Source organism: Electrophorus electricus, chromosome 7 (assembly GCF_041902795.1).
Source record: "Electrophorus electricus isolate QZ-2024a chromosome 7, ASM4190279v1, whole genome shotgun sequence".
In the NCBI taxonomy this organism is placed as follows: domain Eukaryota; kingdom Metazoa; phylum Chordata; class Actinopteri; order Gymnotiformes; family Gymnotidae; genus Electrophorus; species Electrophorus electricus.
Genome location: NC_137503.1, coordinates 27,443,273 through 27,457,194, shown reverse-complemented (window position 1 = coordinate 27,457,194; position 13,922 = coordinate 27,443,273). Strand labels below are relative to the sequence as shown.

At 43.2% G+C, this 13,922-nt stretch overlaps 1 protein-coding gene across 1 annotated transcript in view; it reads left to right on the top strand.

Moving 5' to 3' along the window:
* Nucleotides 1–1,318: 1,318 nt before the first annotated feature.
* allc (allantoicase) overlaps nucleotides 1,319–13,922 on the top strand; it is a 61,462-nt gene continuing 48,858 nt past the window's right edge. The window contains exons 1-15 of the mRNA XM_026999033.3: nucleotides 1,319–1,687; nucleotides 1,819–1,869; nucleotides 1,981–2,068; nucleotides 2,418–2,537; nucleotides 2,756–2,841; nucleotides 2,915–3,047; nucleotides 3,241–3,396; nucleotides 3,700–3,773; nucleotides 3,856–3,964; nucleotides 4,069–4,196; nucleotides 4,388–5,305; nucleotides 5,776–5,852; nucleotides 6,601–6,737; nucleotides 6,851–6,911; nucleotides 8,060–12,116. Coding sequence (XP_026854834.2) covers nucleotides 1,598–1,687; nucleotides 1,819–1,869; nucleotides 1,981–2,068; nucleotides 2,418–2,537; nucleotides 2,756–2,841; nucleotides 2,915–3,047; nucleotides 3,241–3,396; nucleotides 3,700–3,773; nucleotides 3,856–3,964; nucleotides 4,069–4,196; nucleotides 4,388–4,558 — 1,206 coding nt within the window. The 5' untranslated portion in view covers nucleotides 1,319–1,597 and the 3' untranslated portion in view covers nucleotides 4,559–5,305; nucleotides 5,776–5,852; nucleotides 6,601–6,737; nucleotides 6,851–6,911; nucleotides 8,060–12,116. The remainder of the gene's footprint in view (nucleotides 1,688–1,818; nucleotides 1,870–1,980; nucleotides 2,069–2,417; nucleotides 2,538–2,755; nucleotides 2,842–2,914; nucleotides 3,048–3,240; nucleotides 3,397–3,699; nucleotides 3,774–3,855; nucleotides 3,965–4,068; nucleotides 4,197–4,387; nucleotides 5,306–5,775; nucleotides 5,853–6,600; nucleotides 6,738–6,850; nucleotides 6,912–8,059; nucleotides 12,117–13,922) is intronic.

Genomic DNA, 13,922 nt, shown 5'->3' with positions numbered 1-13,922 from the left:
TGGTTTACAAATGCATGAAATATATAAATATAATATAGAAATGTGTAATAGATGTCTTAAATGACAGTTTGTAGAATTGTTTACTGTGTAAAAGTGGTCCGTCACTCTAGTTTTACCAAATCTTAGATGGACTGAAATACAATGTGCCTGAACAATGACTTTAAATATCATGTATGCAAGTGAAAACGGCAAACAAGAAGTCTCAGCTGCACAGAAGAGTATTCAAGTTCGGCCAAAACATGCATCCATCCATACAGCTACTGTACTAGCTTAATTTTACTAACTGACAGTCAATTTTGTCATACAAAACCATGACTCTTGTATTAGAAATCAATTTGACGAATACTGAACAAAAGCAGCATCTAGCTTGCTAACCTAGATAGGTTAGCTAACGCTACTAGCAGACATGGTGCCCAAATGTGACCGTATCGAAGTCCACTATTATAGCAATTTTATAAAAAATAAATTTTAATTCATTTTGTCATCGATCTATATTATTTTCGTGTTCGTTTTCATCCAAGGAATCAACACCCCCCGCCCCTAAACCTGTTATCTTCGTCACTACTTTCTAAAATCACTGCAACTTCAGCAGCTGTAAACTTTTCGCACATTTTAGTGAGCTCACCTAGCTGTCGCATAAATAAGGAAGGAAATGTTTCCGATTCCGTCGTAAAGGGTAAAAGCGTTAGTGATTTCATGATTGTTTATTGGTTAGTTTCACACAGATTGATACACAAATTCATCAATCACACACACTGATTAGACGGATAAGCCCTGAGTGACACACGAACACGCGAATCACACGCTGAGAGGCAGATGACGTGTATTTAACCTTTACCTAACCTCTCATAGGCTTTTTACTCTTGACTATCGACCAAATTAAAAGAGTAGATTCCACAGATTCAGGAAATGTTTGAACCATATTTCTGCGCGTTCTTATTAATAAAAACATCGAGGAACATCGCAGCCAACTATCGACCAAATTAAAAGAGTAGATTCCACAGATTCAGGAAATGTTTGAACCATATTTCTGCGCGTTCTTATTAATAAAAACATCGAGGAACATCGCAGCCAACGCGCCAGCTACGGGTACTGCTTGCCAATGAAAAAAATGGTTCCAGACAAGATTTTATACAATCTGGCCCTTTATTTCACTCACCATTGGCTCTTGCGCATGCATATATATATATATATATATATATATATATATATATATATATATATATATATATATATATATATACACACACACACACACACAGATTTAAGTACCAGTTTAGGTATACATATAACCCTGTTTAATCTTGTAAAATTCAATTTAAACTTTGACATTTTGATCTATCATCACTGGTTTTAATGTGCATCAGCGATGAAGTTGCAGTTTTTTGTATGAATTCATTTGAAATGTTTGCTTTGACCTCCCCCTTCTTATTTTTGAACATGGCACTAACCTGTGTACTTTGCACTGTTTGGCCTTTATAATACACAGTTTGCTCAGCTGACAAACCCAGTCAGACGAGCAGGTAGCGTTTGCCTAAAGCATTTTTGTCACCAAAATACTTGAGGACTTATATTTTTCAAGCTCTTCACACTGAGGATGGCAAACCGACCAGCTGTGAAATTGAATGCCAGTCAACCAGATTTTCTGCAGTTCAACAACCTGGCCTGTGAAACAGCTGGAGGAAAGGTGAGTAATGATCATCACCAAAACAGCAAGTTTAATACCACTGAATCCTAATATTTCAAATCATCGGTTCCATAAATTGTGTGGATTTTGAAAGGTTGTCCATGGTTAATTTACTACTCCATCTATTTGAGGTGATTTTTGCAACTGATGAGTGGTTTGCTCCAGCTCAAAATCTCTTAAAGGTACAGTGTCAAACTAGCAGTGTTCACATGAATGTTAGTTGTTTATAGTGTTACTCTATTCTTTATAATTATTGTTATTGAATGTTTGTTGCATCATGCTGTTCTCTGAAGAGAGGACCTCCAGAATTCCTAGCCTCAGCTTTTACTGCGTTTGGGAAATGGATGGATGGTTGGGAAACAAGGAGGAAGAGAATACCAGGTATTATGTTCTTTCCAAGACTACAAAGCCCACTGGGCCCACTTTAAACTCTTAGACAACACCTTCTTTCTAACCTTGTCATTGATCCACTTTATGGCTTGGATGAGTGTGGTATGGACTACTATTAGTAAGAACAGTTTCATCTATTCACACCTTTTGAAGATCAATAAAAATCAAGTGGTGGAAGAAAGCTCTTCAAAGTATTGCACTTGGATGTGGCTATCTGACCTGGTGATTAGGGCATCTTGTAATCCTCAAGAGTCCTATCTGGCGCTCTGCTTAAAAGTCATGCAGCTGGTGATCTCATGAAAGATGCATTGAGCAGTTTCTCTTGTCTGGCATGGTAAAGGTCACGACTGGTGCATTGTGCAGCTGGGGGTCCCTGGTGTCATTCATGGCTTTGATGTGGACACATCCTTCTTCACAGGAAACTACGCTCCTTCCATTTCTATTCAGGCTGCCTGTTTTGGTATGTATGTTGGACAAAGTGAAAGAGTGGCCAAGTAGCACTCTGAAGTACAAGGATTAAAGCAGGACTTGGTTAACAGCTCACTAAAAAGAACTTCAGAGTAAAAAAGCATGCACAAATGATCTAATAGTTATGTTACCTCTGATAGATTTGGCTAGTGAGTCAATTCTCAGTTTGCTGAAGTCTAGTAAGCTCTTACTTTGTCTCTTGTGTTTTAGAGGAGCTGTATTTGCCATCTTTAGTGCTTGAGGGAGACCGGACAGGTATGGCAGCTTCAGGGGTTCAGTTTGAGGCCATAGCACAGGTAATTTCATATCTGCTGCATTTCTTACCAAAGAGTGCCAGAAGGTTGTGGGACCTGGATTTGTATTTGCCAGCTTCACTCAGAGAACTGGGAGGAGCTTATACCAGAGAGTGCGCTGAAACCTGGATACTCGGATTCATGCCACAACTATTTCAGTGTCTCCTTTCCTCACAGAGTGTCCCACATTCGCCTGAATATGTATCCAGGTAACACACACTCTCCATGTCAAAGCCCCCCATATTTAATAATAAAGATGACATCTAGCCACTAGCTGTTTTATTTTTTTAAATGTTAAGCTATTTACTAGGCAATGTGTAGGTTACTAGTGGCGTTCACTAATAACTACAGACCTCATATATTTGTTAGGGCCAATGCAGCTCTTCTGTTGACTGCTGACAGATGGAGGTATTGCCAGGCTGCGAGTTTATGGGGTTGGTCAGAGAGACTGGTCCACCGTACCTGCCCAGGATGAAGTGGATCTCGTTGCCCTGGTCAATGGTGGTGTGTGTGTGGGCTACAGCAATGCACATTTCGGTCACCCACGCAATATGATCGGTAAACTGATCTGTCAGCTTGTCAGTATTTCACAGAAAACATCTCTGCTGTAACAACATACATATGCAGTATTGATGGACTAACAATTATCTTAAGCTAAGAGGATGCTGTATAATGCAGGGACCCCTAAAAGCGTAGTGTTGCTGTCTAAGATTCAAGATACTGGTCATTTTCCAAGCTCTCATTGCAATGTGAACACTACCACTTCCACCCAAATTGGTTAAAAGCTACTTGATGACTATTTGGAGGAGAGTGTGAGGATAAAACTATAATGAAAAATCTGAAATTTTTGTACTTTTGCAGGTTTGGGTAGAGCAGAGAACATGGCTGATGGGTGGGAAACTGCACGCCGCTTGGATCGTCCCAAAGTGTTAAAAGTAAAATTACTCCCTTGGTCATAATCTCTGGAAAATGGCTTCTTTTGTTTATGCTACACTAACCATATGGTCTAATTCTCAGATGGACAAGAACGGAATCCTACGGGTCCCTGGCTTTGAGTGGGCCATCTTAAGACTTGGGCATCCTGGTTTGATTACGAAAATTGAGATAGACACCAATCATTTTAAAGGTATTATTTAGCCTGCGTAGCCACACCATCGTATGTTTTGTACTTAACAATGTACTGTAATTGAGTTGGGAAATTTTACTGTTGCCTATTTTTAAACTCTTCAGGTAACTTCCCTGACTCGTGTAAAATTGAGGCCTGTGATTTAACCCCAGAAGAGGAGAAGAGTTTTATAAGCAGTAAGTGGAGCTTTGACCAAAGTCCAAGATGGAGAATGCTTCTTCATCCTCAGAAGGTATGCCATCTGCCTTCACAGTGTGCAAGTTTCATATCCCAGAATTTGTATTATTCTGTGTTCACTATAAACACAAGCCCCACGATGGAAAATCGCTCATTCCAGTAATACCAACTTGTCACTATGAGCAAGTGATTTTTTATTTTATTTTTTATTAAATTTTAATTTTTTTTATTTCCTGCGTTCTCCAGCTGAAGCCTCACCACAGGCACTTCTATTCTGGTGACTCTGCGCTGCAGTGTGGGCCTGTTACTCATGTGCGGCTGGTCATAGTTCCCGATGGAGGGGTCAGTAGGCTCAGGCTGTGGGGTCGGCCAGTTCCTGTCAGTTCAGCTAATCCCTGCCAAACTTCCAAATTGTAACCTCATGTCTGTTGAGGTTCACCGTTACACTTTTACGATAATAGAATTCTGTTTGTACTACGCCTATTTTTAAAATTGTTCCATCATGATGGTTTTTATTACAGTATTGTCTGTATATGAAAATATTTACATATTGGGATCGTCTATTCAAACAATAAAATGCTGTCTAAAACACAGAACGAAATGTGCCTAATGTTGTAAAAATCGTAGGTTACGTTGGCTCCTGAGTCTTCTAATTCCAGCTCCGTTTTAGGCTTCCATGACAGTGTACTTAACATCGTGAAGTTCCGCACTGACGGAAGAGCCAGAACTACTCTTCCTACGCCTCTGTGGACATCTGATCCGACGCTTCACGACCGCGTCGGCGGTGGCGTTCATTTTATTTATGACCGGATGTCATCCAACACGTAGCTATTTCTGATAACTTGTGACGCTTGACAGTCTGGTTTTGTTAGTTTACAAATACGTCTGGCTTATCAGGCAGGAGCTCCCGTTCACAACCTAGGAAAAACTGGTGGTAGTGTACCGGAACGGCGACGCGCACTTTCCCAGAGGAAGGTTTGTTGTGGATCCGAGACAGGTGTCAAATCTCGACAGTTTCTCGAACACCGTTGCGGGCGGCATCGTTTGCCGCGGTTACAAATCTATATACACATCGCGCTGGCCATACAGCCCTCAGCTTAGACAATATGCTGCGCGGCGAACCGAGTGTGTGGCTGCTGCAACGGAGCGTTTTAAAAAGCTTGAGTAAGTACAAATGTAATCTCCATGCACACACACTAAACTTTTAGTTTCCTTCAGGAACTAGGTAGCGCGCACTTTGTTTTCGGTTACTTGCAAATTACAGCCAAGAAGCCACAGCGAAAAAGGATCGAAGAGGGAAGACAGTAGGCCTATGCAGAAAGTTTGGGAAGTTTCAATGCTGCATGTAGTTCGGAATACTTCTCTAGCCACCAGCTCCTGTCAACATGAATACGCTTGGTCATTATATGTCTAAGTTTCAGGGAATATGCTTAAACTTTGAACACATTTATACACACGACTTATCCAACTTGCCGCTGATCCCTTACTTCCTTGGAACGGCACTGAAATGTGGATGGAATTTTAAATTCGCCGAGTATGTTGCACAGTCTCAGCCCTTGATGTACTAACAGCTTCCGCAACAGGACAGTTTTTCCAAGGCTTCTTGTTATCATTTTTGTCATGTCCTTCCCCAGATTAAGCCAGTGGTCCATAGCAGGATAATAGTGCCAGCCCGATGGAGAAGGATTTTACCCGAGTCATGCACTATCAAGTCAGTACAGATTTCCTGCTCTCAGTTTAGTCGGGGCATACTGCCAGATGTATAAGGCTGGATGCTAGATTGGGTCTTTAAGTCTGGGAGAGGGTGCAATTGTCTCATTTGACTGTACAGTGAATGTACACTGAAGTTTGAGCGAATTGGGGTAATCCCCCCCCCCCCCCCTTTTTTTTCCCGTCAAATTTAGGCTATGAAGATCTTGTTCCTCAAATCACATGGTTTTTGTTTGACTGATGTGTTTATTTACCATGGTAAAATAATAAAAAATAAGCTTCTGTATATTCCACATAAATGTTTGCTCTTACTGTGTTGATTTACAGTGTTGGTTTATGTCCTGCTGTACATATATAAATATTGTAGGTGTTAATTCTGTAGTGGGCATTTGGAAGCGAAGAGATTTCCTTCATTAATGTCACATTTGACATTTGTCAAATTTGTTAAATTTGAGACCATTTGCCATATAAAAACATAAGTTCAGCTCTTGTACTCCTGTAGTGTATTTACCAACTGAGAGATCCTGTTGCCTCCAGCTCATATATTCATACCCAAGCACACCCTCAAAAGTTGGGATCGGGTACTGGCTATGGTGACCGAGCAAGTGCACCTTCGCACAGCTGTGGTGCTAGTTTTGCAGTATGCTTTATAAATGATGTAGCCTTAACCTTCAGGTACCTGGAAGCATTGTTCTTGTCTTGGCTGTTTCTTTTTAAACAAAGGACATTGGACATATTTATTTGCTCAGGCTCTGCAGGTTAGATGGTACTCCATTATGCAGCTCAGTGGAGCTAGAGAATAACCATTACTGTGTAGCAACAGAGATGGAGAAGCTTCGTCTTCTCCCTTCAATTCACTGCATAACCAGGAAAAGTGTTGTCTGGGGTAAGCGATCTCTATTCACGGCAACCCACATTTCAGACGAAATAAATACCATGCTATTTCTTTACCACTTTTTTTGACTGCAGGTCATGTTTATTTTCCCCCTTTCTCATCAGAGTCCATGGGGGCTTTCTTCTTCCAACGATAAAGAAAGGAAGTGTTTCCTCAAGAGACCTGGTAGGTTTGAAAGAACACAAACCCAGCGAGAGAGACACTGAGCCTGTGAGCAACAGAAAAAGTAATATACTGTGTAGACAATTTTAACCATTTTTGTCATCATCTGGACACATTTATGCTTGGGAGAAAAAACAGTGTCTTGTACCAATTGTCAAAAGAAGTGAATTCAGAGGTGCCTGGCTAGCCCCATCGTAGGAGTCTATAGGACTGATTGTGATTTACTGGCTCTTTATTGTTGTGTAGGGCCAAAGAAATATGAGGCCATTTTTAAACCTTATCCTGTATATTCTCTATATTCCATTTTCTCTCTCTCTCTCTCTCTCATTTATTTATATATATATATATATATATATATATATATATATATAAATAAATGAGAGTGAGAGAGAGAGAGAGAGAGAGAAACAGCAGAATGAAGTCAAATGCATACATTTACTGCATTTAGCAGACACCATTGTCCAGAGTAGGGCTGAAACGATTCCTCGAGAATCTCGAGTAACACGATTACTTAAAATCATCGATGCTAATTCTTTGCATCGAAAATTCTTTTAATCCATATAACTATATCCGCGATATTCCTAGGCCCCATCAAGTCATGCGCGAAATATGTGCAAAACCTCCAAGTAGGAAATGCATTCAGTGGCTAGGTCCTAGTCTCTAACGGCGTTAAAGCTAGGTGATATTGCATTACCTCATCCTTCTACGGTATAAGGGCGGGGGAATAATATGAAAAAGCCGAAAGTGACTGTTTTTAAGTATTTTTGCATATTTTTAAAATCATTAACAAGCGACGTAGACGCTATGAATAAGCTCCCAGTATCCCGTATCTTCATAGTAGTAAGATCGAGCTAGTTCTAGTGAAGACGATAGGCGAATATGTTAATTTAAACGCAGACATCTTGCCTAGCCAGAGTCCGATCAGTTTGTACCATCATGCTTGGGATTTCCCTGAAGACAACGGAGGTTCACACAGCAAGGTGCTCCGCCATGACTCGGTAGGCCACGCCGCTGCTATTTTACGGAAGGTTGGCTGGCAACGTGAGATTGTTCAATTGTGCGGGAGCGATTGCCAGAATGGACAAGGGTTTTTATGCTTGTCTTCCACGAGTCTTGATGGATGAATGCAGATCTATTTTTTGACCTCGTAGGTGGGCAGCTACAGAAAGCAGGAGTGAAATGATGTGGACACAGCTGGCCTCAGCTGGCATACCATGGCCTTCACCAATTGCCTGATCTCAACATCATTGCACTGGAAAATTCGTAGAGCAGGGAGTAGATTTCAGCCTCCTTGGAGGTGTTCTTCGTTGAAGAATGGCCCAATGTCTGACTATACACAGTTCAGGATTTATTTCATTTGCATTCCAGACATACTGAAGCTGTGCTGAAGGAAAAAGTTTGATACTTAATTTTATGTGTTGCTGTTAGTTTTTGCCAAATCATTATCATGCAATAGATAAGGCAGTGTCAGGTACAGCAGTTATTACAATATAGTCTGTTCAACCTAATAATTGCATTCTCATGGGTGATAAATGGTGCTATTGAATGTGTCCTAATGTAATAATGGCTTCTTCTATGAGGTAACGAGCTGGCAGGCAAGCTTGGCTGGATACCACATACAGCCTCATGCTTTATGGTTTCATATTTCTCCCTCAGTGCCGGCTGGGAGGGGAAGCTGAGGGTCTACTATAGTTCTCATCTCTTTACAGTCATTTTCGTTAAGCCGAGAAGCTTTACAGAGTGAAGTTTTCTTTCATGAAGCACATGCAGTTCAACCAAGGTAAGAAGTGTGAGGAGCAGGAACTTATTTCCACTATGCTGTGATGAAGGGTTACTTGCTCTTGTAGGGTTCCAGAAGCACAGCTTTATTTAACATATTCATGATTAAAGGCGATTAAATTAGTCAAACAGTTTTAAAGCCTTTTTTAAAATTGCAAATACGTTATCGGAAGATGGAAGTGGTGTAATGACACATCCATGCTGCTTTGAGCATGTGGAGAATCAGATGTCCTTGAACAGATTGACCATGTGGAGATTGAGACAGCAGCGGACATCCCTCATTTCTCTGGAGTGAAACAAGCTGTACTGTGATTAATTACAGTGCGTGATGCTCATTCATGCACCATACACACACACACACATTGTCCTTATTCCAGGGCTTCTTGCGGTGGATGAAGATAAGTGTGTCTTGCACAGTGCTGAAATGACTGAAGGGGAGTAAATCGTGCAATCAGCTTCTTTGGTCTGTGGAAAGGTCGATGTAAAATACCTGATGCATCTCTATTAACATGGCACCTTATGGCTCATTGCGGCCACCCTCACTAGAAACAGACCTGTTTTTTTGACATTCTTCTATTGCTGAGTAAATGAGTCCATGCTTCGTTAACTTGTTTGGAATGTTTTAGTATGCATATGGAGATGGAGGTGTTAATGCAGACATTGTTGAACTGATTATAATGAGGATCCAAGATCATGTGGAACTTCAGTATTTTAATTTATAAGTATGGTTTATGCTTGATACTTATATTGAGGTAACCCAAAAATATATATATTTGCTTCAGTTAGATGTTTTCTGACTCAGAATAGTAAAGTTGAATAGACTCACAGGGAGTTGAGATGCGTGGGCTATTACATTTAGCCAGTAAATGTTCAGGCTATCTTTAGATTATTCCATGAACTGTGATGGCCACTAATGCACTTGCCTTGTATTGTGAAATGACTGCACTGAGTTTAGGGTTGGTGTTTCCAGTGCTCACCAGCAGGGGGCAACAGAGGCCCAGCAAACTCCACTCCAGCAGCTCAGGTAATCTGAGAGAGCGGCATGTGCACGTCTGGCCACTCCATCCCCCCCAAACCAAGCAGCTGCACATCTCGCATGCTGTGGCCAGGCTTGTCAGCCTGTGGTCTTGGCAGGCTGTAATTGAGGTCCACCCTGAGTCATGCTGGCATAGTGTCTGCTCCTTGTGCCACCGCGTCTCTCTCGAACAAGACCAAGCAGCAGCTCAACCCTCCGTTGTCCCGCCGTGTGCTTCGTTCATACGGGTGCATCCGATGTGATGGCATGTGTGCGGAACACAGCGGTTTGAGTTAAATCAGTGTGTACAGCTGTGATACACACTGGTCCACTTGATTTAACTCATTAAAGGCCTTGACAATGAGTTGATGAGAGCTTAACAACATGTATAATACTGTTGCACTGTACTGTTTGAATGCAGTGGGTGACTCAAAAAACACTATCCATCAGTCAGTTATATCACTAGAGATGAACATCTGTTGGTCAAAGATGTTCATAATATTTTGTTGCGAGACTTTGAGGTAGTGGATTTGGTACACACTGATGTGTATTACACACTCCAGACCTGTGTCTGAACCAGGATCATGGGGCCCACTCACAGCAAATCAGTGTTTGGACATTTCAGATACAGTCTGTCCAAATTTCTCAGCTAATCCTGGGTCACTGATTTGAATGAGTGTGCTAAAGCTTTACCATTCAATGACCGATCAGTTCACCCCTCACAAACCCGTGAGCCTTGTAGCCATGAGTCAAAGCACAACGATGGAGAAGAGAGGTGACCCCCCCCCCCCCACACACACACACGCACACCACCCTTTAATACACAAATTTGATATGTAAGCCATGAATTTCAGGTGGTGCCTACCCACAGCCCCTCTGACTCCCACTCTTCACCTTGTCTTTGCCTCTCGTTCGGCAGCCTTCTCCATCACTACGCGGTGGCTGGCTGACAGAAAGAGCGATATTCCGAGGAACTATCTCACCCCTCCCTTTCCCTTCAGCGTGTTTGGATTTTCTCTGTTTGATCTGCGCTGTTAAATAAGACGAATGCTATTAGAAATTCATGGCTGCTCCGTGCCATCAATAAATGATTAGTTTGCGGCGCTTGCCTGTGATTGATTGGCTGCACATGAGATGTATTGGAAGCAGACGGAGGCAGTGCCAGGCCGAGTCCCCCAGGGAAAAGCCCAGCTTATCAGTGCCTGACCAACACCAGCAGCGTGCGCAGAAGAAAACAGGAGCTGCCGGCAAATGCCATTTATTTGCTGTTGAACTTGGGCGCCGCGCACCGACGCTGTTCTCATGTTGCGGGGCTGGTACCCGGCTTCGGTTTAAGGCCATTTCCAAGACAATGTCCCTTGTCCAATAACAGTTATACTGATTTGGTTACATGTGTTTTAGTTACATCTGCATGCTTGTATTTAATTGAATTGCTTTTGAGTAATTAGTTATTGACGACAAGAGGGTGAAAATATTGCACAACACCACAAAGATGGGTGTTGTTGTATTATGAAGTACCCAGAATAAAATGACACCCTAAAAACATTCAGTATGCTTTTATACAGTGGTAAGATGCCCAGATTGCATAGATTCAGACATAGTTTGGCACATGCCTGAACAGATTTTTTGCATGGGCACAGTGACTGCTCATATGCGTTCAGTACGAGGGTTCTCTGCAGAGGTGTGGAGCACCTAGTTTTCCACTTGGAGAAGATTGGATATGGCAGCGGAGGATCTATTGACATTTGAATTAGCAGAAATGTTCAGGACATTGGTAGGGTGCTTAGCACTGGGAGACTAGAGCGTGATTCCTCCAAGCATGCCCCTGGTCATATGCACACAGGTACACTGTAGGACCCAACACTACACTCTGTTGCCTATGTTTTGCACCTGCCTTCTGTAAAATCCCAACATATGGTACATTTCAGGTTATTCACGATGGTGATGCACAGATTTTCGGGAAGACCAAATGTTTTGTACATTTTGTCAATTAAAGCATTTCTGATGCGTTTCAAAAGGGATTTGTAGTTTTGATATAGTTTCACCTACTCATGATTAACACATTATTACAGTAGAGTGAACTTTTTATCTTTAAGCGAAGTACATAGAAATGGCTTTGGCTATGCACCGAGTTTTATGCGGGTGCGTGTGTGTGCGGGTGCATGCATGCGTTGACTTTTTAGTTTGTCCCAACTGTCTAATGTATTTTGATGTAGTTTGCAGATCCCAGCCTCCACGCTGACTCTCTGTTCTATGCCAAGCCTGCAAGGAGAGCAGCCAAGCAGTGGAGGCGCGTCTTCAAACCTCCCCATCTCTTACCGTCAGGGGGTAGGTGTGTGTGTGTACAACAAAGAGCTAGATCACGGGGCAGCAGCCACCTGCCACAGAGGAGGCAGCAGGAGGTTTGCGCCCAGGTGAATATTTGCCCCGCTCAACCTCAAATGGGTTCATAAATGAATTCAGCACTTGCTGGGAGTGGTTTCAACCTTGTCAGGGAAGGCTCTCTCATCCTCTGCCTGTCTCTTCTCGGCCTTTGTGACGGATGTGGGCGCCGTCACCAGTCTTTCATCTCCTCATAACTACGTTAGACTAAAGATTGTTCGGGTCACACAGTGAGACTTTGTGACGCGTCCCAAGCCTCTCTAGCACTGCTCTATTTCTAAAGACAATACAAAATCCGTGACACCTCTGATGGATGTTTGGCCATGTCACTTGCATTGTAGTGTAAATCACAAGGTCTTTCTGGTTAAGCCTTTGCATGAAGGTGTGCGTGATCTCATCTGTACAGTTTGTTTATTTTGCCTGGATTTGCAACATAAAAAATAATCCTGACCCACCAGGGGAATCGGCTTATGTTAGATTTACCTGCAGTAGCTAATGTTAGTTTATCTGACATTGTATGGGAAAACATTGACTCCTTCAGAGTCCCTCTCCCCCATTCATCGCAGCCTGCTGACTGACATGCTGCCATGGCCACTCTGGAGATTGCTAGAAAACCCATTTGGCCATTCCCATATTCCACCTGCTTTCAGCGGCACTGTCACTTCAGAGCTCCTGCAGCCGGAGGCAGTAGAGAACAGATCACACACCTTTTGCGCGCCCGTTTGGTCCAGTCACTCCTCAGGCCTCTGCTGTTACCACAGGCATCAGAGGTCTGTCAGTCGTATTCAAACGAATTGAGTCTAGAGTGTGAATGGCAAAAAGGAAAGTAGCAGCTTTACAGGGAACGCGGAGCAGAAAGATTAGTGGAACTCAGTGTGCTGGGTGTGAACACCCTTAGGGGCGTCAGTCATTCACAGGGCGTGGACGTACAGCTAGCGTGACGGGCTCATTGATTCCCTTCGTTGGCTGAAAAAAAAAAAAAAGGTAGAAGAGTGTGTGTGGTGGGGGGTGGGGCAGTTTGGCTGGTAAGAGGATCACTCACCGGGTGACTTGCTAGTTGAATGGCAGCAGGCAGTGCTAATGGTGATGAATGGCCTCTCCACATAAGACAGCACGTTCAAAGCCGGGAAGCCTCGGGAGGAGAGCACGGGAGCTGCAGAGGTGCCGGAGGATGGCAGGCTCCAGGTGGACCTGTCCATCGATCAGGTGACTCCTCCAGCATGCTCCGACATGCTCCGCACAGGCAAGCAAGTCAAGGAACCGGGGCCCCCCGAACCCGGACCGAACCGGTATCATAAGGAATAAGAGTGTGCGTTTTGAGGAACGCACGGTGCCGTTATCGGAGGCTTGTGAGAGGATGGGCTGTGTTTCTAGGCGAAGGCCAGGGTGGTGGAGGAAGAGGCGGAGTAGCGGGATTCTGGTGCGGCTCACTCCGAGACTGGCTCTCCCCAGCCAGTGTCTTTGGACGCAGTCGGCTCAAGCAACGTCAGCTGCAGCATGCGCCCAGGGTCCTTTGTCCTCATACAAAAAGCAGTTTCAGTTTAGCAAATGTAATTGTCGTATTACTAGTTTAGGTGAGCTGTTCTCCCTTATGCAGAGGTCAAACAGCGTCTCCACGGGGAGAACGCGGCCTGCAGGCTGCATCCATCTCACGTACACTCACGCGCCAGATGGCAGTGTAGCTCTTGGCCTGCAGCTGCAGAGACCCCATGTGATGACCGAGCAACAGGTATATGAATACATTAAACTGTGCAAACTTGTGCAAAAATCAGCTTCCTTGTTATATTTATTTGTATAACTATATATATTAATACCACTGAACCAATTTAGTAGCTGTC